We start from the raw sequence: 22,618 nt of genomic DNA on the forward strand, positions 1-22,618 counted from the left end.
AATTATGGCATCTTTGATCTTTGTTGCAACATGCCAGCTCTTAGCTGTGGCCTGTGGGATCTAGTTCAGCAACCAGGGATTGAACCTGGACCCCCTATTTTGTGAGCGTGGAGTCTTAGCCACTGGACCACCAGGGAAATCCCCTGTTATTAGTATTATTAATTGTGGCCACAGCACCCTTTATCACTCATGGATGTAAGTGGAGGGAAGGGTCCCGGCTTTGAGAAGACATAGCTGTGAGTGGAGAAATTTTACAAAGACCAGTTAGTTCTTGGGCTTCCTAATGGATGAAGCGGTCTGGGGTGATTTCCATTTCTTAGGTCTTATACTACCTTAAAAAAGAAAATGAAGAATTGGGATCTCCCTGGCAATCCAGTGATTAGGACTCTGTGCTTCCACTGCAGGGGACCCAGGTTCTATCCCTGGTCGGGGAACTAAAACCTTGCAAGCTGTGCAGTGTGGCAAAAAGAACAATAAAAAATATTAGAGGGCAGGGAGGGATAAATTAGGGATTTGGGATTAATAGATACACACTACTATAGATAAACACCAAGGATCTACAGGGAACTATAGTCAATATTTTCTAATAATCAATAAATGAAAGAATCTCAAAAATAATATATGTGTATATATATATATATATATATATAAATATAACTGAATCACTTTGCTGTATACCTGAAACATTATAAGTGTCTGTATTATACAACCATACTTCAATAAAAAATTTTAATTGAAGAAAAGAATCAACAGTACTAGGTTTTAAAGTCGTGATGTACTTTAAATGTTCACATTTATTAAACTAATAGTTTTAACCCAGATAAAATTATAAAGACCAGGCATTTAACCTCATCTGGAGATAACATTGCTGCCAGTGAATTTAAGGTTCTTTGTCCCGAAAGATTTCAGAGACAACTCAGAGAGTTTGGGAAGAGAAAGTGAGAGTTTATTTAAGCAAAGGGGACAGTGGGCAGACAGGTGAGGAGCCGCCACCCTGGGATTCTTTATCATCGGTGTTGAGGGGCTTCATACAAATGAAGGGGTAGACTATTCCCTGAGGAAGGAGGAGTTTGGAGTTTGTATTCCCTGATTTTAACCCCAGTTCCATTTTCCCAAGGGGAGGAGGGGTTTTTGTCCCTATTCAGCTTCAATCAGAAGTGTCATGGCATCAGTGCATGGTGGGTGCTTATCTGTAAGGCCAATTTTATTGTAATAAGAACATACTAAGCAAAAGGTTGCCTTTGGAGGCAGGAGATTCCTGCCTTTCCCCAGCTTTCTTTGTTACCTGAACCCTATCACCTAAAATATGTAGTTTTCTGGTCAACATGGAGTTTCCTGCTTTCCTTCATCTGCCTCACTGTTTACAAGACATTTACAAGATGTTTACAAGATTTCCTGCCACCTGGCCCCTGCTCCCATTTCCCTGCTCATACCTAGCTACCTGCCTGCTGTAACCCTGTCAAGCATCTGCGTTTGAGGCCACTTGTGAATTCGAGGCTTCAACTACACGTTCATCATGAAATTGGTATTGCATCAGAACCTGGGAGGAGATGGGCGTGGGCAGTGATGGGCTCCAAGCCCACCCCTAAACTGAGTCTTGGGGGTAGTTGTCACTTGCCATCGGACGTGGGCTGGAAGGCAGTGTCACCCATCAGAATGAGGAAGAAAGACAGAGGGAGGGTCTGGGAGTTGTTTATGGGAGTTACCCCTATTAATAGATCCAGCTGGCAAAAGAGATATGAGGATTTATAAGTGGTCCAGCAGGGGTGAGTGGTGATGTTTTGGCATGGAGACGGTGGTGAGGAGCATAGCTCAGCTCAGATACGAGGAGCTGAGGAAGACAGAAAGTAACAAGAAAGCTCTCATTCAAACACGTGCCAGACCACTGAGACTACCTACACTCTGGGCCTTCCCTGAAACTTTGGATTGGGAGTTGTGAGACTTGTCTCCATCATGACCTTGCTGGGTGACTATAATCAGGTCCCTTCCCCTCTCTGAAGGTAACACTAATAATGAGATAGTGAGCCTCTTCCCAACAAAAGTGTATTGAGCAGATAGTCTGCACTGAAATTGTATAGTGCCTTTCAGGGGGGCTCCAAAGAGCTCCCGGTACTACAGTCCTTTATGTCTCAGCACAGAAAGAATTCTGTGAGAAGCAAAGTGATGGATGAGAAGTGATTTCTTAGAATAGAACAGTTGTAAGTCTTACAAGCAGGTGGGCAAGGGGGTGCCATGCCCCGAGAATTTACTGGGCTACAGTTTCATAATCAAAGGAAAAGTAGGGGGTGGGAGAGGAACTTCTTTGTCTTTCTTCAGTAGACTTTCTTGCTTCCAACATCAGCTCCTTCTCCAGGTTGTGCAGGGGACATTTCTCGTCCCTACAGGGTCAAGCTAGGTTCACAGATTATTGTTTTTCATGTGTGCAGAGAGCATGTCTTAGGAATCAGTAACTTACTGAGCTCACTGGGCAGGCTGTGGGTCCCGTGTCACCATCGTTTTATTGTTTGGGGGCAGGTCCCGTGCTTCTGTTGCATGATTTTGTTGCTAAGCCAGCCTTCTTGGTTTTGTGGTTGAGCAAACCTGCTCCCTTGAGTAATCATTAACTTACAAGGCTCCCCTATATATATATTTTTGCATACAGTCCCCTAGTGGGATTAACTATTTAATCATCTACTTTGTCCCTTTACTGTGTCCCTATCAGTACCACGCATTAGTATAATTTTTTTTATCTCTTTCTATCTTGTAAGCAAGAGGTCTATGCTTGTATGCTTTGAATGTGTTCATCACGATAACAGGTAGAGATGAAGAACTAGAGGTGCCAGGAATTCTGGATGGATTTACATTAGAAAATCAGGATGCTGCTTGGGAGAGAAAAGAATTGATACAGAAATGGAGAAAGAGGAGGTGAGAAAACTTCCAAGTGGGTAGAGTTTTTATGAGTCTAAAATGAGGAACAGCTGTTGAACTATATGTGCTATTGGGAAGGAGATGGGGAAAAGAGGAATTTTAAAAATATTTGCCTTGTGTCAAATGATGGCATTCTCCTTTGCACTTCCAATAAACTTAGGTAAAGAGGTGAATTGCTTGTGTCCTTTTTAGGGAGTTAAGGAACCTGATGTAGAACAGGGTGCCGAGACTGGCTGTGAGGTGTCAGCTTTATTGAGGTTTCAATAAAAGTAGTTGAAATGAACTCAGCACTTCCCATGCCTCAGACTCTGGGCTACATGTGTTAACGTGCACCTTCTCAGTCCTCACTGTAATCTTAGGAAGCAAAGTTCCATTACTGTCCCAATTTCACAGATACAGCAACTGAGGTCCAGGATGGTTAAGTGAGAAGGCCATGGTTTATCAAGTTTGTTGTTTAATGGCTAAATCATGTCCGACTTATTGTGACCCGATGGACTGTAGCCCGCCAGGCTCCTCTGTTCATGGGGTTTCCCAGTCAAAAATACTGGAGTGGGTTGCCATTTCCTCCTCCAGGGGATCTTCCTGAGCTAGGGATTGATCCTGTGTCTCTTGGCAGGCAGATTCTTTACCACTGGGAAACAGGCAGATTCTTTACCACTTAATCAAGTCCAGGGTCCTTTTTATTTCATTGAGCTCTACACTTATATGCAGTAGCCCTGTCTCCTGGTGCTGACCGGCGCCGGGCTGTGTTTTGGCTGGGCCTGGGGCTCTGAGGGTCCATCTAGCCATCTCTGGGCTTGTTTCTTCCACAGACGAAGTGGCTTGTGCAGACCCAGAAATCTGCCGGAAGGTCTGTAGCAACCCCGCCGGCTGCTCTGACATCGCGTATCCCAAACTTGTGCTGGAACTCCTGCCTACAGGTAATGAGCCATCATCCTTCAGCTGAGTCCCCCCGAGAAAGGAGGACCCTGGCTGGGCTCCCATCCAAGGTGGGGGACAAGATGCGAGGGCCCCCAGCTGAAGTTCAGGCCCTGGCTACGCAGGGGGCTGTACCCTACCCACCTCTGGGTCCCTCCTCTCAGCTCCCAGCCCTGAGTTCTGCCTTGTCAGCATTGAACCTCTCAGGACTGGTTGGCCGCAGACCTGGGCAATGGGGTCAACAGTGAAGGCAGAAAAAAGCCCAAGGCCCATAGAGCTCCCTTCTGCCCCCAGGGCTCCGTGGGCTCATGATGGCTGTGATGGTGGCGGCGCTCACGTCTTCCCTCACCTCCATCTTTAACAGTGCCAGCACCATCTTCACCATGGACCTCTGGAACCATCTCCGGCCTCGGGCATCTGAGAAGGAGCTCATGATTGTGGGCAGGTATGATTTTACTCTGGTGGCTCAGACGGTAAAGCGTCTGCCTGCAATGTGGGAGACCTGGGTTCGATTCCTGGGTCAGGAAGATCCCCTGGAGAAGGCAATGGCAACACACTCCAGTTACTCTTGCCTAGAAGATCCCATGGATGGAGGAGCCTGGTAGGCTACAGTCCATGGGGTCGCAAAGAGTTGGACACGACTGAGCAACTTCACTTTCTTTCACTTTTCACAGTCTTATTGGGTGGGGCCGGGCAAGAGTCTGAAAAGTCAGGATAACCCAGGGAGGAAAAAGCTGAGCCATTCAAAGGGAAAGTCCGAACAGTGACTTCTCCTGGTTGGCTCAGCCCCACTCTGATGGCCAAGCTGAAGGACACCAGGACCCTGTGGATGAGTAAGGCATTCATTCATTCAAGAGCACTTCCTATCTGCCAGGTGCTGGGCACCTAACAGTGAAAAGAAAAGACTCATTTTGCTTTCTTGGAGCTAGAATAAGAAAAGCATAAGTAAACAGGTGGTTTTAACCGCATTGAGTATTATGACAGATGAGCCAGAACTAGGGCTTCAGAGGAAAGTCTCTAACTTGGGTTGGGATTTGAGGGGTCAATAGGAGATAGCCAGGTAAAAGCAAGGAGGGTGTTCTGGAGGTTTGGGGGAAGGTTTCTCTACCAAGTGTTCTGCCAACTCCTGAAGCATAATGCAGGGAATGAAAATGAGTGAAGTGAGTGGCATGCACATTTTATGCAAAAGGTATGCTAACAAGCATCTCGGGGCTCTGCTTCTCAAGAAGGTGCATTCCTAGGGCTGTCTCAGCCATGGTTGAGGGAAAGGTATGACAACAAAAGGCTTCTCTGGTAGCTCAGATAGTGAAGAATCCACCAGCAATGCAGGAGACCAGGGTTCGATCCCTGGGTCGGAAAGATCCCCTGGAGAAGGAAATGGCAACCTGCTCTAGTATTCTTGCCTAGAGAATTCCATGGACAGAGGGCCCTGGTGGGCTACAGTCCATGGGGTCACAAAGAGTGGAACATGACTGAGCCACTAACTATGACATCAAAAACATATTCTGTTAAAAAAAAGAAAGAGAGCTAAATTAGACCTCATCAAAACCCAAAACTTTTTCAATTCAAAAGAAACTAAGAAGGGGACTTGGGTGGTCCAGTGGTTAAGACTCCAAGCTTCCAATGCAAGGGGCTCAGGTTCGATCTCTGATCAGGGAACTAAGATCCCACATGCCATGCAGGGTGGCCAAGAAAATAAAAAAGGAAATAAAAAAAAGGAAAGAAAGCAAATGAGACGATGAGCCACAGATTGGGAGAAACTATTTGCAAGCCAAATATTTGACAAAGGCCCTGTAATCTAGAACAATCTTCAAAATGAGATTGTAATCTATTTTCTAATCTAATTTTTTGTAATCTAATTTTCACAAAGATTGAAAATGACTTCAAGAGACCACTGTACACCCACTAGTATGGCTATAATTGAACAGCAGATAGGGAGGCAGAGAAGTTGGAATTCTTGTGAATTGCAGGTGTTAATATATAATGGTTCAACTGTTCAAAACAGTTTGGCATTTTCTTAAAAAGTTAAATATAAACTTACCATATGACCTAGCAACTGCATTCGTAGAAATAAAACCATACGTCTGCACAAAGACATGTATACAAGTGTTCATAGCAGCAGTTTTTACAAGAGCCAGAAAGTAGAAGCAATCTAAATGTCCACTTATAGGTGAAGGATAAATAATGTTACACAATGGCGTATCCACTCAACGGAATGTTTTCAACAATAAAAAGGAATGAAATACTGATACATGATATCTGATGAACTTCAAAACATGCGAAATGAAAGAAGCCAGCTGCAAAAGACCATGCATTGTATATATTGTGTGCCATTTATGTGACGTGTCCAGAAAAGCAAACCTATAGACACAGAAGCCCCTAGGGGCTTCCCTGGTGACTCGTGGAAAAGAATCTGCCTGCAGTGCAGGAGACCTGGGTTTGATTCCTGGGTCAGGAAGATCCCCTGAAGGAGGGCATGGCAACCCATTTCAGCATTCTTGCCTTGGGAAATCCCAGGGACAGAGGAGCCTGGTGGGTATAGTCCATAGGATCACAAAGAGGCAGACATGACTGAGGGACTAACAATTCCATTTTCTTTCACAGAGATAGAAGTGCTTCTTTAGGTTGGAAACAAGAATAGACTGTAAATGGGCATGAGGGGATGTTTTTGGAGTGATGTATATTCAAAAACTTGATTTGTGATGTTGGTTACATGACTATAAATTTACCAAAATTACTTGATTACATACTCATAATGGGTGAATCTTATGGTATATAAATTCTACCTCCAGAAAGCTAAAAAGAGAAGTATCCAGGGAGGACAAAACTAATGTGGGGGGTGTGGGTCTCTCATCCAACCAGGGTGTTTGTGTTGCTTCTGGTGTTGGTCTCCATCCTCTGGATCCCTGTGGTCCAGGCCAGCCAGGGCGGCCAGCTCTTCATCTACATCCAGTCCATCAGCTCCTACCTACAGCCACCTGTGGCTGTGGTCTTCATCATGGGATGTTTCTGGAAGCGGGCCAATGAAAAGGTAGCTCTGGATCAGCCCTTCAGTCCATTGGATGGGAGAGGAGGGACTTGGAGAGGGGACACGCGGATGTCAGGTGTCATTGTGTGTGTGGGAGGGGCGGGTAATGAGATCTGGGGAGAAAGATCCAGGGAGGATGTGACCTGGCTTTTTAAAAACAAGCAATGAAGCTTCTACTTTGATTTATTTTGTCTTTCAAAAGGGAAGCTGAATTAACAGGGAATTACATGTAGTGGATCAATTGTATGTAAAAGATAAGTAGATAAGTAGCTCCCACCCTTTTTGAATCACTGACCCATGCAGTGACTGTCATTATAAAGACCAGCTCTGGAAAGGGCTTGCTGAGCTTTCCGGAGGCACGTGTCTAAGATAGCTTTGCTTTGCTCTGCTTTGCAGGGTGCCTTCTTCGGTCTCGTCTTAGGCCTCCTCCTAGGCTTGGTTAGGCTGATCCTGGACTTCATTTACGTGCAGCCTCGCTGTGACCAGCTGGATGAGCGCCCAGCCGTGGTAAAGGATGTCCACTACCTCTACTTCTCTATGATCCTGTCCTCGGTCACCCTGATCACTGTGTGTGCCGTGAGCTGGTTCACAGAGCCGCCCTCCAAGGAAATGGTACTTTGGGGTTTGACCTATAGCCTATGACCTATAGCCATTGAGACCCTTCACTGCTAGCAACAGAAAACCAGGACTGATTTTCAAAAAGCTGAAAAGTCCAGGGTTCGGTCTTTGGAGGAACTTGATTTCAGAAAAGACCATCTGAATCCATTGGTCACCTCTTCTTTTTTTTAAAAAAAAATTTATTATTTATTTTGGCTGCACTGGGTCTGTGTTATGGCACATGGTCTTCTCTAGTTGTGGCTCGTGGGCTCCAGGGTGCACAGGTTCAGTAGTTGTGGTGTGAGGGCTTAGTTGCTCCGTTGCAGGCAGGATCTTAGTTACCTGACCTGTGTCTCCTGCATTGGAAGGTGGACTTTTAACCATTGGACCACCAGGGAAGTCCCTTCTTGCCTCTATTCCTATTCTCCAGCCCCTAATGGGGTCAGCAGCTTCTAGCATATATCCTCTCTTAGTCTCATTAAGCAAAAGCATAAGCATTTTAGTCCCAGCATTTCCAGTGAAGCTGCTCACGCCCATTGATGGAGTCAGCCCAAGACACATGGTCACCCATGAACCAACCCAGTTGCTGTGGCCAGAGAAATGGATGAGCTGAATGCTGGTCGCTGGGTCCCACACACCCCTGGGCTGGGGTTAAGCTCTTATTAGAATGAGGGAGGGTGAGATCCCCACAAGAGATTTGGGGCTTTCAAAGAAAGATGGGGAATGAGTGGGGGAAACATCCATTGGTTCTGAAGAGTGCAGGGAGCTGAAGCTTGTTGGAAGGTGGAGTGGGAGGGAGAGACTGGAAGACACTTGGACATGAAGGCTGAGCCTGGGGTTGGAAGGAGGTAGGAGAAAGGGATGAACGTCACCACCCCATCCCCATCTCACAGTTCCTCTCTACTCCATAGGTCAGTCGCTTGACCTGGTTTACTCGCCATGACCCCGTGGTCCAGAAGGAACAGGTGCCGTCAGCAACCCTACCACCTCTTACCCTTTCTCAAAACGGGACACCAGAGGCCAGCGGCACCAACACCCAGTTTGAGATGGTTCAAGAAAACCTGTCCAAAACCCACAGCTGTGAGTTGCCTTTTTCCTAGGTTGCAGTAGGACCCTCAAGAAGCATTATGTGTTTAAGAGGACATTTTTCTATCATATCACTAGCAAGTAAAGTGGCACATGTGGCATTTTAGCGTCTCCTCATTCCCAGGGTCTGGTCTTCCCTCACTCTCTGGCCACTGAAAGGGTTAGGAACTTTCGATAGATGCTTCAGGTGGGCAATGAGAGCCAACGTTTGTTGAGTGCCTGCTAAAACACAGTTCATTTGATCCTCGTGAAACCCCACGTGCTAGGCTGGGGTTACAGCTGGCATTCTCTAAATTACTGGTTTTAAACTCTCAGCTTGCGGACATATTTTGGTTTAGGCCACCTACTCTTTTAATGTGAATTATTTAAAAGTAGGGAGATTTCATAACATTTCAGATTTCCACCTTCTTTTGAACAACTGGAAGATCTGGCAGCATGGAGCCCATATGCCTGCCTGGCAAAAGTTGCCTGGAGGTGGGAAGCAGCTGGTCCTTAGACCTGGGATATACAGTTAGTCAAAGTCCCCAGCAGTCCCTTCTGCCTACATGACCCCAAGGCTGTGGTTGTCATTAATTACCACACATGGCTTTTAAAGGAGCTTCCCTGATGGCTCAGTGGTAAAGAATCTGCCTGCCAATGCAGGAGACTCAGGTTCGATCCCTGGGTCAGGAAGATCCCCTGGAGGAAATGGCTACCCACTGCAGTATTCTTGCCTGGGAAATCCCACGGACAGAGGAACCTGGAGGGCTACAGTCTATGGGGTCGTAAAGAGTGGGACATGACTTGATGACTAAACAATAGCAAATGGCTTAAAAAAAAATTGTGGCTATGAACCCATGGCATCCTATAGTGGGAAACGCAAGGATAGATGCAGAAGGCCATGTGCTTCAGGAAAACATGAGAGAATCTTCCTTGGTAGAGGTGATGTGTGTAAGAAGCAAATCAGCTCTTCTGACTCCCATAGGCCACCTGCCTGGCTCCATCCACAGTTGATTTCACAGCCCCAGCTCTGAGTAGAGACAGAGTTCCCTGTAAGAGTGCCTGTCTCCCTTCAGCCTCTGGCAGGTGGTGCCACACACAGAGAGGGAGTCAGATCAAGCAGGTCCTAAACCCATCTCTGCCTCTGCTGACCCGCTCTGTGCTTCACTCAAGTTAGTCTGAGCCTCTATCTAAGAGGCTGAAATTCATCTGAAATTCTGCACCTAAACTTCATGAAAAGTCTGAAAACACCAACCTTTCAGAATTCAAGTCTTCCAGGATTGAGGTATTAACAAATACCTTCCAGAAGAGGAACATAAGGTTTTTATCACAGTGTCTGAAACATACTGGGTGAGACTCTCTTCCCTCTTGTCTGGGAGATACAGCTCACCCTTATGACCTTTAACTGTCATGTTCTTTTTAGGCGACATGACCACAAAGCGGTCCAAAGTGGTGAAAGCCATCTTGTGGCTCTGTGGGGTGGAGAACAAGGGCAAGGAGCAAGCACCCAGCAGAGCGGACCCGATCATAGTTTCCCTGGAAGAAAACCCCTTGGTGAAAACCCTTCTGGACCTCAACCTCATCATTTGCATCAGCTGTGCCATATTTCTCTGGGGCTACTTTGCTTAACGTGGGGGTGAACCCAGGGGTCTGAGCTCTCATTTGTTATCAATGTTCCGATTTTTTTAATGAAGGAGAAAAAAATAATAAAGCTTTGTTTGTTTACCACTAGGTGTCAAAGCTGTTAATGGGCCATCTTCAACATAGTATTCAGCCCTTCCTTTATTTATTTTTATCTATCTATTTATTTACGGCATCGGATCTGAGTTTCAGCAGGTGGGATCTTCATTCCGCCACGCGGGATCTTTCCTTGAGGTGCATGAACTCTGTAGTTTGTGGTTCGCAGGCTCAGTAGTTGTAGCACAGGGTATTAGACGCTCCGTGGCATGTGGGAGCTTAGTTTCCAGGGATCGGATCTGAGTCCCCTGTATTACAAGGTGGATTCGCAACCATTGGACCACCAGGGAAGTCCCTAGCCCTTCTTACAAGGGAATGAAGGTTAGAAGCTGGAAAAAGAGAGAAGGGTAAAGGCTTCCTTGTCTCAAAAGGCAGTCATTTACTCTTTCTGTCCATCAAGTAACATCAACAGCCAAATCCAAAAGGTGAGACAAGCAGAGACTCCCAGCCCTCCAGGAAACACATCTCCTGGGCTGGGTGAACTCTTCCCCGGCTCATCTTCCAAGCAGAAGGAATGGGACCTGCCTTCTGTCTCCTGCCTTTCACTGTTGATGGCTTTGGGTGAAGAAATAGCTGGTCCCCAAAGGTTTTCTCACTGTGAAGTTTGCACCTCTCTATGACCTCTGGGAAACAGACCTGAGTTGGTGCCCTGGAATCTTGTGCCATAAGAAAATCAGGGGATCGGCTGCACGTCCCAAGTTCTGCCTTAGCTTGGGCCTTTCTGCTTGACTCACCACAATGCTGTTCCCAACAAGCACCACAGCCACAAGGATCTAAAGTACAAATCCGACAGTCACTCTGCTCCTCCATCCACAGCCCGCTGCTCCCCGGTTGACTCTAAGGCCCTTCACACCCTTCACACTCCAGCTCCTGCTTCCCTCGCCAGACTCACTCCTTGCCCGTGGCCCACCTCCCCCTCTACTTCTGTGCTCTCTCTCACCTCACAGGCCATTCCTAGCACCTGGAGAGCCCACTTCTCCACTCCTCTCTCTACCAACAGGGACCTTCCTCCCGTGTGTTTCCATGGTCCACCCCTCCCCATCCCCCAGCCTCTCCCTGCTGCCAGGTATCTGTTTGCAAGCTTCCTGCAGGCCAAGACCACGTTTGTGTGGCTCAGCTTGGTTCCCCAGGGTCTAGGTCAGTGTATGGAAGAGTAAGCCCATGGTATTCACCTAAAGAAGACATAGAAATCATTATAAGACACAGCTTCAATTCGAAACATCCTTAGGTGAAAGCAAGAATTCTGTTTCTACCATGAAATAACATGAAAAACACTTTGGGTCATCCAAATATAATTTATTGATATGTATGAAAACTGCATTCAAATACAAATACAGAAGGTAAAAACAGAATTCTGATGAATTTTTGTTTTTGTTCTTCTCAAAATATATTTGGCTCAAGTATATCCTGATGGGTCATTTGTGGTGACATTTTGACGTAGGTGATGGGTAGACCCCAAGGTGACCCTCAGTGATCCCCACCTCCTGGTGTCTTGCTCTTGTGTAATCCCCTCCCCTTGAGTGTGGACAGAGCCTGTGATTGGCTTCTAACCAACACAATATGGCAGGGGTGATGAGATGCTGTTTGGGATTGCATTACAGCACGCAGACATGGTCTTGCCAGCAGACTCACTCTAGGGGTCTCCTTGTTGACTTGAAGTAGCAGCCTCCCTGCGGAAGCCCATATGATCAGAACTGCAGGCAGCACTTAGATCACGGTCAGCAATCAGCATAGGCTCTCAGACCTGTGGTCCTACAAGCACAAGCACGTGACTTCTGACAACATCCCGAGGGAGCTTAGGAGTGGGTCCTTCCCCAGTCGGACCTCCAGATGACACCCCAGACCCACGTGACCCTTGACTGCAGCCTTGTGAGACCCAGGCAGAGGGGCTAGCTAAGTTCTGTCTGGACTTGTGACCCACAGAAACAATGAGATAATAAACGTGCATTGTTCTAAGCTGCTTAAGTTAGTGGTCATTTGTTGCTCAGCGATAACTGACAGTGTGTACCATTTATGGATACCTGTGTGGATAAGAAGGGTGGGGTGATGTGGGGAGAGCTTGCCTGTGGGGTTGCCAGGGGTTTGTACAGCTACATGCCAGAGAGTGAGCAGAAGAGGGCAGCCTCTGCCGGCTGGGGTGATGAGATATCATCTCTGGTTGTATTATAGCATGTAGTGCTACACTCTCTTTTGAAGAGTGTATCAAGTAGGAGTCATTTGCTTGCAAGCAACTGAGACAAACCCTACAAAGTTCAGGCAAAAAAACAATAAAAAATAAAGGTGAGGCGGGGGAGGGGGGAGAATCTGTGGTGAGGGTACCAGGGCAAGAAATGCAGAATGGCCTCAGTGATGGAGATGGGTTAATGGGAGAGTGAACTGCAGAGACACCTCTAAAAGTGATGCCAGAGAAGGTGCCTCAACTCTGCACCACTTCATGCCTTTTCCCTAAGCTGGCAACTCAGGCAGTTTGAAGCGCTTTTTGCCTTTTGGTTGCATCAGAGCCAGTGGCCTCACCATGTTCACAGATCTTTATCTTCAGCTCCATCACTAGGCTATTAGCAAAATGGATGCCTTTGGTCTAGAAATATCTGTCAGTGGTGTGCCGCCCGGTCTCATGCAAGACCCTATACTGTGAGTCAGAGACTACTTAGGGCTCTGAAATGCACTCACAGACCATCAGGCTCAGGGTGCAGGTGGCAGAATGGTGGGACTAGACCACAGGTAGAGAAACTAGAAAGAGGGTTTGTCTTAAGTCCTGCAAATATGAGCACTTTAAGGACTCACTGGGCTCAGGACAGTACTGGAAGCTGAAGCCCCAAGAAGGGGACCAAGGGGCTCCACGGAGCCCCCAAGGGAACCAGGGTATTAAACAGGTTCAGGGATTCAGTCATTCCACGTGCTTCTGACCTGTAGGGAGTTCACAGGGTAGAGCCCAGTACAATCAAGGTAACCAGGGTACACCCTGACCCCCTGTAGCCTCCAAAGGGCTAGACCAAGAACAGGCAGATGGGTGCTGCCTGCAAGGGGTGCGTGGTGAGAGGCCCAGGTCCTTGACTCTGGTGTCGCTGTGGGCAGGGAAGCAGGAACAGAAGGCCTGGGCACCCAGGACTGACGCTGCCATGAGGAATATTTGTATGGAGAAGGGAAGGGAACAGTTTGAAGGGCAGATCCCAGCACCTCCCTTGATGGTCAGGGAAGGCCATGTGAGTTTGTATTACAGACCTCTCCACCTCTCTGATGGTGGGTATGGTGAAAAGACTCTTGTCATGTGTAGTATACTCTGGGCAAGGTGACAGTCACATGGCGACCCCTGCCCCCCACACAGGGGTGATTCTGTCTCTGCAGCACCTTGGAGGTGCTCCCGTGGTGATGCAATGACAGCTCTGACTACAAGCTGAGCCAGCATGTCCCACACCATGACTCGGCCATTCAGGAAGGACAGCGGCTGCTGACACACACAGGGGCAAGCAAGCTTCATCTTTCTTTAGATGGGAGCCGCTGTGGTAGGGTGATAGCTACAAACAACTGGAGAGGGAAACGTGAACACTGTTCCTAAAGTAAAGAGGTAGGGTTTGGTGTATTTCAGAATCATTTTGTTCAAATAACAAACCTCAGCATACATTCTGGGGAGAATGTTTGCCATGGCCCTTCCTCCTCCCCAGGGACCCACACCGTCTCCTGGGCAAGCACCGCATCCCAGCTCCCTCTGGAGTGTGAGTTCAGGCATTCTGGAAGAAGTATCTCCAAGGTCTGCAGAGATGCCTGACTGGATGGCTGAGCTTCTGGAGAGGGGGTCAATACTTAGGAGCAACATATCAATACACGGAGACTTTTGCTTTCTCTAGAGGTTTTTTACTATAGTGCTAAACAGGGATGGGAGGGAGCAGAGAAAAAGAACAGAGGTGGTGTATGAGGAAGGAAAGAGTGAGCCTTCAGTAAACACAAATTTAAGATAGGGGGTAGACAGGTTTACAGGTACATATTTTCAATGTAATTTAAAAGTGCAGGGAGTTAAACTTTGAGTTAAGAGAAAAAAGTGATTGTCTTTTGCAAGTTAAGTTTCAGTTAATTCATATAACTGTGGTGCTGGAGAAGACTCTTGAGAGTCTCTTGGACTGCAAGGAGATCAAACCAGTCAATCCTAAAGGAAATCAGTCCTAAATATTCATTGGAAGGACTGATGCTGAAGCTGAAGCCCCAGTCTTTGGCCACCTGATGCGAAGAGCCGACTTATTGGGAAAGACCCTGATGCTGGGAAAGACTGAAGGCAGGAGAAGGGGGTGACAGAGGATGAGATTGGTTGGATGGCCACCACTGATCCAATGGACATGAGTTTGAGCAAGTTTCTGGAGATAGTGAAGGGCAGGGAAGCCTGGTGTGCTGTAGTCCATGGGGTTGCAGAGTCGGACATGACTGAGCAACTGAAAAACAACGACAACAGGGGAAGGAGGTCCAGTGGCTTCTGAGCAGGGGTCGGGTCATGGATTCTATCAGTGGAGCCACTTGGGGCAGCCAGCATGGCAGCCTGTGTCCCAAGAGACGATGCCAAATCTGGGCCACAGGGAGGCACTACCAACACAATAGGTGTCCAGCCAATCGGCCTCACTTTGCTCCAGTCCCACATCCACTCTTCCCAGGTTATTTCAATCCTGGGAAAGAAGTGCTTTCCAGTCACTAGAAGAGGGATTTCCCTGGAAGGTAATGAATGGCTCTGCCTCCTGCACTGAGCCTGTGGGGCTGAGATACTGAGAGTTGGCCTCCAAGTGTCTAAGTGTCGCTGGACAAGTGTCTCCAGACAAGAAAAAGAATCAGGACTGGTAAGAAGAGCAAAGGAAGAGCCCAGCCCCTGGAACATTCGATGAGAGAGAACCAGTCTGGGAGGTCTCTGGGTCCCCTGGGGGCGGGTCTCACTTCTGTGACCTTGCTCTTGACCCTTTCAAACTTCTACGTTCACAGTTAAGACTTTCGGCTGTCCCATCCACAAGTCTTTTTTTTAATTTAAAAAATTTTTTTGACGTGTGAGATCTCAGTTTCCCTGACCAGGGACGGAATCCACGCCTCCTCCAGTGGAAGCGCAGGCTCCTAACCACTGGACTGCCAGGGAAGTCCCCCATCCACAGTTCTCTGTAGTTAAGTGACAGATGACACATGCACACACACAATCCACAGTTTTGCCTGCAAGAATGATAGTTTTCATATAAACCACAGAATATATTTAATTCAAATTAAACATGAAACTAGAGTAACGTTCGGTCCTTATCAAGTAGCAATTACATTGTTTAAAAAAAAAAAGAACAGTACATTTCTGTCTACATTCTGGCAATCCAACAAGGCACAAGGCGATCCAGTTTGCTGAGGTGACGGATCCAGCAGTCACCCCCAATGCTCGTGGTTCTGAGGGGTCGGGGAGACACAGACCATACTTCATACAAAATGATTCTGCAGCATGTCTGAAGGAGAGGAAACTCCCTTGTGATAGATGAGAAGCAAAGTCCAAGCAGCAGGAAGTAGGTGAGCATAATGGATGTACTTCATTAAATAGAGTGTTAATGCATGGCTCTTTGTTCATTCCAAGTTGCCCATGGTGCTGCCTGTGTGAACAGCAGAGACAAAAGCTTCCAACACATGTCTCGGCAATGATACACCTTCCACTGTAGGTATCTCTCTTTAAAAAAGAAAAAAAATTTTTTTTGGCATGATTCTTTCCCATGTAGAGAAAGCCAACTTCTTCAAGACACAGGTCATCCAGCTTTAAGTGTCAGCCTCTGCTCTCTCCTGGGGCTGTGAGAAGGCCACATCCAGCATGGTGAGGCCTTTCTTCTTCCCCTTCACTGAAAGCTTCTCACTGTTTGGTCTATGAAGATTAACATCTGCCTGCCCCTGCTCCACTCGCCAGGGCGGAAGGGGTCAAGGGTGGGGCGTGGCTTTCTTCACAGGGCGGTGCTTTCTGTATCATTGTCCATATCCAACAGAATGCGGCCGGGCAGGTCTTTGCTGGCTGAGTCTGAATGCATTTCAGGAAAGATGCTGCGAAGCGGTTCTGAAACCCTAGAATTGGCGTCTGGACAAAAACATGAGGAGACATGGTATCAATGGTGTGGAAATGCCCAAGAGGCCACCGAGGTTCTCTGAGAAGGAGAGAAGCTGGAGAGTTTGAGGGTCAGCCCATGCACGCACACTCCCCTACTGCAGGCACCATTAGCCCTAAGAAGTTGAGTCAAGCCTTGGAGACCCCAGGGACAGCCACGTGGCACAGACCACCTGGCTCTGGTGGTCCTTTCTGGGAGCCCACGGCAATCCTCAGAGATACAACCCTTGGAGGATCTGCTTGCTGTGACTGAGGAAGAGAGACCTTATTCCTACCAATAGCTGTAAAGCATTAACTGAAATCTGCTGACAACATCTGGGCTGCGGGAAGGGCTGAGCTTCGCTGGAAAGGGCTCCCTCCTCTGAGGCTGGTGAGTTTCCTCCTGATACTAATGAATGCTGTGGCCTCAACCTCGGCATTAGTGACATGTGGGGCCAGATCACCCTGGGTGTGGGGCTGTCTTATGCACTGTAGGATGCTGAGCAGCAGCATCCCTGCCCTTAACCCATGAGATGCTAATGGCACACAGCTCTCCTTCCCACAGCTGACAACCAAAGATATCTCTAGTCACTGCCAAATGTCCTTGGGGAGAGGGTTGGATGGCACAATCACCCCTGGCTGGCAATCACTGAGGCAGAGCACCAAATCTCCTACAAATATTAATTTTCACATCTATTTCTAATACTTGTGCAAGCATGTGCTAAATTGCTTCAGTCATGTCCGACTCTGTGCGACCCTGTGGATTGTAGCTCACCAGGCTCCTCTGTCCATGGGACTCTCCAGGCAAGAATCCTGGAGTGGGTTGCCATGCCCTCCTTCAAGGGATTTCCTGACCCAGGGATTGAACCCATGTCTCTTACATCTCCTGCACTGGCAGGTGGGTTCTTTACCACTAGCACCACCTGGGAAGCCCGTTTCTAAGACTTATATACCTCCAATTCCTTTTTCGTGTCTTATTACGATGGCTGGAACTCCTTCAGTGAGATGGCAAATACATGGTCCTCAAGCCATGATTGCTCACAGGACACCTGAACCAATCATAGCCCTCTTCCTAGTGAGATGGTGGGTCTCAGATTCCTTCATCATGAACAAATACTTGCTCAGCACCTACCACATTCTAGCTGTGAGGATGCAATAGTGAACAAGTCAGACACAGCTTTAGTTGAAGCCCATGGCCAAGTTGGGGAGACAGGCCTTCTGGTCTTGAAAAACTTGTTTCTCTAGTAGATGTGAATTCTAGCAAATGATGAGCCTTGTTAGGGATTTTAGGGCAGTGGAAGAGAGGGGGGAGATGTTTAGATGTGTTGTAGTTTCCTTTTGCCAGGTTAGAGCTAGTCATGTAGGGAGCAGGAAGTGGGTGGTGGGGCGGCAGGGGGGACGTGTGGTGGGGTTTTCCTGTTATGCTTAGAGCTGCTTTTCTGTACTGGCTGTGGTGCAGTATGCCCTTGCTAGAAGCTGCTTTCAACAGTACTAAAATAGTACTAAACTAGTACTAAACAGTACTTCTGTTTTAGCCACTCCTGATCCACATAGGCAGAACTGGCAAATGCAATTGTATCCTGAGAGGCTCACTTCTTTGAGACTCCTGCTCTGACACATCCCTACAGCTCTGAGGTGTGAGATCTACTTACTTCCTGGGGTGTCCCTTTTCTCTCAGTCACTCCTGGGTTGGCAGACCATCCCTTGAGATTTGCTATGCACCATAACTCAGGTGAATATCCGAATTTATGGAGATGCCAAGGTGTCAAAGAGTTGAGGTGCTGCGTGTCATTTCAGATAGCTCAGGTCTTATGGTAATCGTAACGTCAACTGAGTGTGCTGAACGGCACTGTCTAAAGGTACAGGAAAGGGTGTCTATGTACACAGAATACAATATCTCAGATTTGTCCTCAGCAGAATGAAGGTCAACGAGGGCAGGGACCACGTCTGTCCTACTTACAGTGCGTCCTTGGTGCCCAGAACAGTGATGAGTTAATAGCAGATATGCAATAAACATTGTGGCTGTTTGTGTCTGTCTGGACAGAAGAATAGATAAAAAGTCATCTAGTCCAGCCATCTTTCTAATCATCTTTGCCGACAGCCTCATGTAAAGAAGTGGCCATGTCTTGAAGACAACACTGATACAAGAAACTCAATGCACATTCAACCCCTTTACCATTATCCCAACCCAGCAAGACAGATGGGACAATCAGCCAGTGCCGCTCCCTGGCTCATAGACTTTACACAGAACCATGGAACTGACATGCATGATGCAAAGGGAGTGTGCATATGAGTTAGATTTCTACTGATCAGTATCTATTTACATGTAAACGTAACACTATCAGTAACAGATCCTTTTCAGAGTACAAACTTGTTATTTTTCTTCTTTTTCTTTTTTTAACATCACCAATAATTTCTGGACTTGACTTTTCTGAATTTCTCTAGCTATTTATGATGAACACACATTACTTACATACTTAGAAGAAAAATGTGTGGTGGGACATAGAGGAAATTCCTTTACTTCACATTGCCTGGTTTGCCTGAGGCTGGTGGATTTCTCCCATCTCACTTTTATATGAACCATTTCTTGAAAGAAAACTACAAATCTGTTTACACACAAAAAGCAGTAAGAATCACGGCATGTGTGCAGAGCCAGCTTTCAGAAAGAGACAGATTTTTATCCCAGTGGCCGAAGCTACTGAGCAGCTGCTACTTTCCAGGTGTGGTGCTGAGTGCGCCACACACGTCACCACATCACAGCATCACACTGAACCCTCGTGAAATCACCCCAAGGCGGCACTGGCACCGCCATAAGACAAGCAAGGGGGGAGTCTTGGGCGGGGCTCGGCTCTCTGATCCAGGGGACACAGCCAGCACTGGAAGGAGGAGCTAAGCCAGACCAGCTGGGCTCTGGAGCCTGGTTCTTAATTTGCAGAAGGCCTCTCCACCTCCCTAGAGGAGTCTAGATGCCCCTGGAAGAGGGGCCTGGGAGAGAAGACAGCACCTGAGCAGATAATGGCTTGAGGCTTAGACTCTTGGCCTCATTTTAGTGACTTAAAGTGTCACTAGTCCCTTTAGTGACTTAAAGACTTTTGGCTCATTATTTGCAAAGGAGATAAAGGTTCTTTTAGGAAGATGCCTATAGGAGCCCTTCAATGTTTTTTAAAAAAACATCTTCAAAACTTTCTGGCTATGGATTTACTTACACAAGGCATCATTTTTCATTATACGCACTCCAAGATGGGCTGGTCTTTGAGCATATTTCTTGGAGTTAAGTTCATATGAAAAGTATTATAAGAAGGCTGAGCAAGAGGGCCAAGTCACAGCCTCTGCTTGCTGGTAGAATGCCATGTGGTTCACCATTGCTCTGGGGCTCTGGCTAACATACCCTGGATCCTCCAGTTCCACGAACAGAGGAGCCTGGTGGGCTACAGTCCATGGGGCTTCAAAGAGTTGGACACGACTGAGATACTGAGCACGCACACACACATCGAAGGGTGGGCCTTCTGAGGGTGGGAACTGGCATTCTACAGTTAGGGTACGGTCCTAGGAAGTCTGTCACGCCAACAATATTTAGTAGTGATTTAGGTGGTAAGCCTACCCTTCAGAAAGGCCAAGGTTATTCTGATAGCCACTCTGACACGTTAAGGGGTCCAAACACAAACCTGAAATTAAACATTTCAGGCACAAGTGCAGGGTGAACCACCCCCCTCTCAACCATTAAACCCTTCTCTAAGCTAGAGTCTGAGGAAATGACTTCCTTATAATCCTCATCAGTTTTCTAGGGCTGGGAGAGGCTTACTCATCTGCAAGCGACTTTGAGTCAACTTTTTATTATTTCAGTCAAAGGAGAGCGCCTGTTCTGGTCTCACTGGATGTTTATCTTGACATGATCCTGACATCCACTTATTAAAAATAAAATGCAACTACAAGCAGAAGCCACTTACATGTCCAACTGTGAGCAATAAAACATCTGCTTAATGAAATATCATGTAGTCACTGAAAAACTACATTATAACATGGGAAATAGCATATCATATAAAGTTATAAAAATTGTATCATAATATAAGAAAGAGCACATGATGTAAAGTAAAATAAAAACGTAAAATCAAACTCTGTATATGCCAAACAATTATGATCATGCATCCCTTTGCCTTTTAGGAAAAAAAAACTAGAAGGAAAAAATAAAATATGAATAGTGGACTTCTTCAATTATGGAAGGGTGATTTCTTATTGTTTCTAATTTCCCAGTTTGCTTTAGTATTCATATTTATTTTTTTAATATATTACTTTTTTGGAAATTTTTTTTTTTTTTTTAGTATGGACCATTTTTATGGTCTTTATTGAATTTGTTACAATATTGCTTCTGTTTTATATTTTGGTTTTTTGGCCACCTGTGGCCTGTGGCATCTTAGCTCCCCAGCCAGGGATCGAACCTGCACCCCCTACATTGGAAGGTGAATTCTCAACCATTGAACCACAAGGGAAGTCCCAATACGTTACTTTCATTTTATTAAAAAAATGCTTAATTTTAAAAAGCAAAAGCTATGAGAACCAGCAAAATGTCAACTATTTGATACAATTATTGTGACTGGTTCTACCACTGTGCAGTGGACGAATGATTTACTAAATTAACTTTCAGGCTCACTAAATTAAGAATATCTTCTACTCCATTCCTGCACAGGGAGCTCAGCACAGGGCTCTCTGATGACCTAGAGGGGTGGTAGGGTGGGTGAGGGGGTGGGTGGTGGAAGGGAGGCTCAAGACGGAGGGGATATATGTATACATATAATTGATTCATGCTCTTGTACAGCAGAAACTAACACAACACTGTAAAGCAATTATACTCCGATAAAAAAATATATGTATCTTCTAGTCCAGAGCACTGTCTTTTCAACCCACTACCAAGTGGCACATTGGAATCAAAATACTGGGCTCCAGACCTGACATGTCTGGATCTGGGCATGTGAGTCTTTAAAATGGTGACATACGAATCTAATACCTAACTCTGATTATCTATTTTTTCTCGATAAAAATGATAATAAATAGCTACCACTGACTCAGACCCCCTGTATATTAAGAACTGTAAGGTCCTTTCCTTATTTTATCTACTGTAACGCCTTGGATAGTTACTCTCGCAAATGTCACCATTTTACAGAGCAACCCGGTGATGCGGTGCCGCTGTTCCACAGAAAGCTGAAATTCGAATTCAGGCATGTCTGGTTCTAGTGTGGTTTTTCACTACCCCTCAAGCCTGCCCGGAACAGAAAAGACTAGAAGTTGAGGAGGTGACAAGGCCAGCCCGGTGACACGGGAGTGTGAACACAGTACTCACAGTCCTTGGCAGCAAGCATGAACAAAGCCAGCCTCCCTCAGTGCATGCACGGTTAGTGGGGGTGCGAGCAGGCAGGGTTAGAGTGAACGGTTAACATCGGGCATTAGTGCGCGGACATGATCATCAAGTAGCAACAATGCTTTGGCCAATCAGGTGCCTTTTCCTTACCATTAAATATTCCAATTTCAGTTCTTACTGAATATGGCAGGTCATACATCTAAATTATTTAATGAAATGTTTAGATTAGAACACTCTAAAATCTATTACTTTAAAAACAGCAAGATGTAAACTCTTTTCCTTGCAAAGCTAAAATCCTACGGCTCTTTTTTCCTACTGCTTTCTAGAGTTAACAATTAAGAAGAGATTCAGAAGGACAGCAGAATCCCTCCTTTCTCTGGTGCTGAGCTGCCAGAAATTGACTGCCAAACCTGTTTGGTATCAGGAATCTCTCCTGAGAGCTTATCTTAATCCCCAGGCCATAAGTTTTTAAGATTAAATGCTCTCAGTGAATAACCTGTTTTCAGGAATTCATCTGTCTAGAGTTTTCCAAGTGAAAACATGATTTCATAATAAAGGACTACCTGTCTAGGGAAGTTAAAACATTTTCTTCTTCTTGAAAAACCCAATGACTGTATTCCAGATTGGTTAACAGCAGCATGATCAACACAAGCATATTCGTAAATTCTAGATGCTGGCCTTTTATGTACTTCTAATGGCAATTCAGGGGATTTGAAGAAATTAAAAATTAATTCTGTAAAACAAAGATATGGTGACCTGGAATTTCTTGAGTTAGGAGAATTCAAAGTACAGATTGATTTTTACAATATTTAGCTAATATCCTAGGAAAAGTTATTTATAATATCAAATTTCACTTATCTGACAGTTGTTAAAGTACAGAACATTACAGTGTCATAGCACATCAATAAAATAAGTTTCTGGAATAAAAACACCCGGATAACAATGG

At 46.2% G+C, this 22,618-nt stretch overlaps 2 protein-coding genes across 8 annotated transcripts in view; one reads left to right on the top strand and one right to left on the bottom strand.

The window, feature by feature from the left end:
* SLC5A11 (solute carrier family 5 member 11) overlaps positions 1-10,243 on the top strand; it is a 57,347-nt gene extending 47,104 nt beyond the window's left edge. For both annotated transcript variants that reach the window (XM_070779833.1, XM_019988403.2), the window contains exons 12-17: positions 3,720-3,827; positions 4,120-4,270; positions 6,688-6,856; positions 7,250-7,465; positions 8,362-8,530; positions 9,939-10,243. In XM_070779833.1, the coding sequence (XP_070635934.1) occupies positions 3,720-3,827; positions 4,120-4,270; positions 6,688-6,856; positions 7,250-7,465; positions 8,362-8,530; positions 9,939-10,144 (1,019 nt within the window). In that variant the 3' untranslated portion in view covers positions 10,145-10,243. The remainder of the gene's footprint in view (positions 1-3,719; positions 3,828-4,119; positions 4,271-6,687; positions 6,857-7,249; positions 7,466-8,361; positions 8,531-9,938) is intronic.
* A 5,173-nt stretch (positions 10,244-15,416) lies between these two features.
* The window catches only part of ARHGAP17 (Rho GTPase activating protein 17), a 100,050-nt gene continuing 92,848 nt past the window's right edge, over positions 15,417-22,618 (bottom strand). For 3 of the 6 annotated variants that reach the window (XM_070779827.1, XM_070779832.1, XM_070779831.1), the window contains one exon: positions 15,417-16,313. In XM_070779827.1, the coding sequence (XP_070635928.1) occupies positions 16,183-16,313 (131 nt within the window). In that variant the 3' untranslated portion in view covers positions 15,417-16,182. Of the gene's footprint in view, positions 16,314-21,822; positions 21,872-22,618 lie in introns of all 6 variants that reach the window. The other 3 variants (XR_011564050.1, XM_070779830.1, XM_070779829.1) reach the window with 2 other exon arrangements.

This window comes from Bos indicus, chromosome 25 (genome assembly GCF_029378745.1).
Source record: "Bos indicus isolate NIAB-ARS_2022 breed Sahiwal x Tharparkar chromosome 25, NIAB-ARS_B.indTharparkar_mat_pri_1.0, whole genome shotgun sequence".
Lineage (NCBI taxonomy): Eukaryota > Metazoa > Chordata > Mammalia > Artiodactyla > Bovidae > Bos > Bos indicus.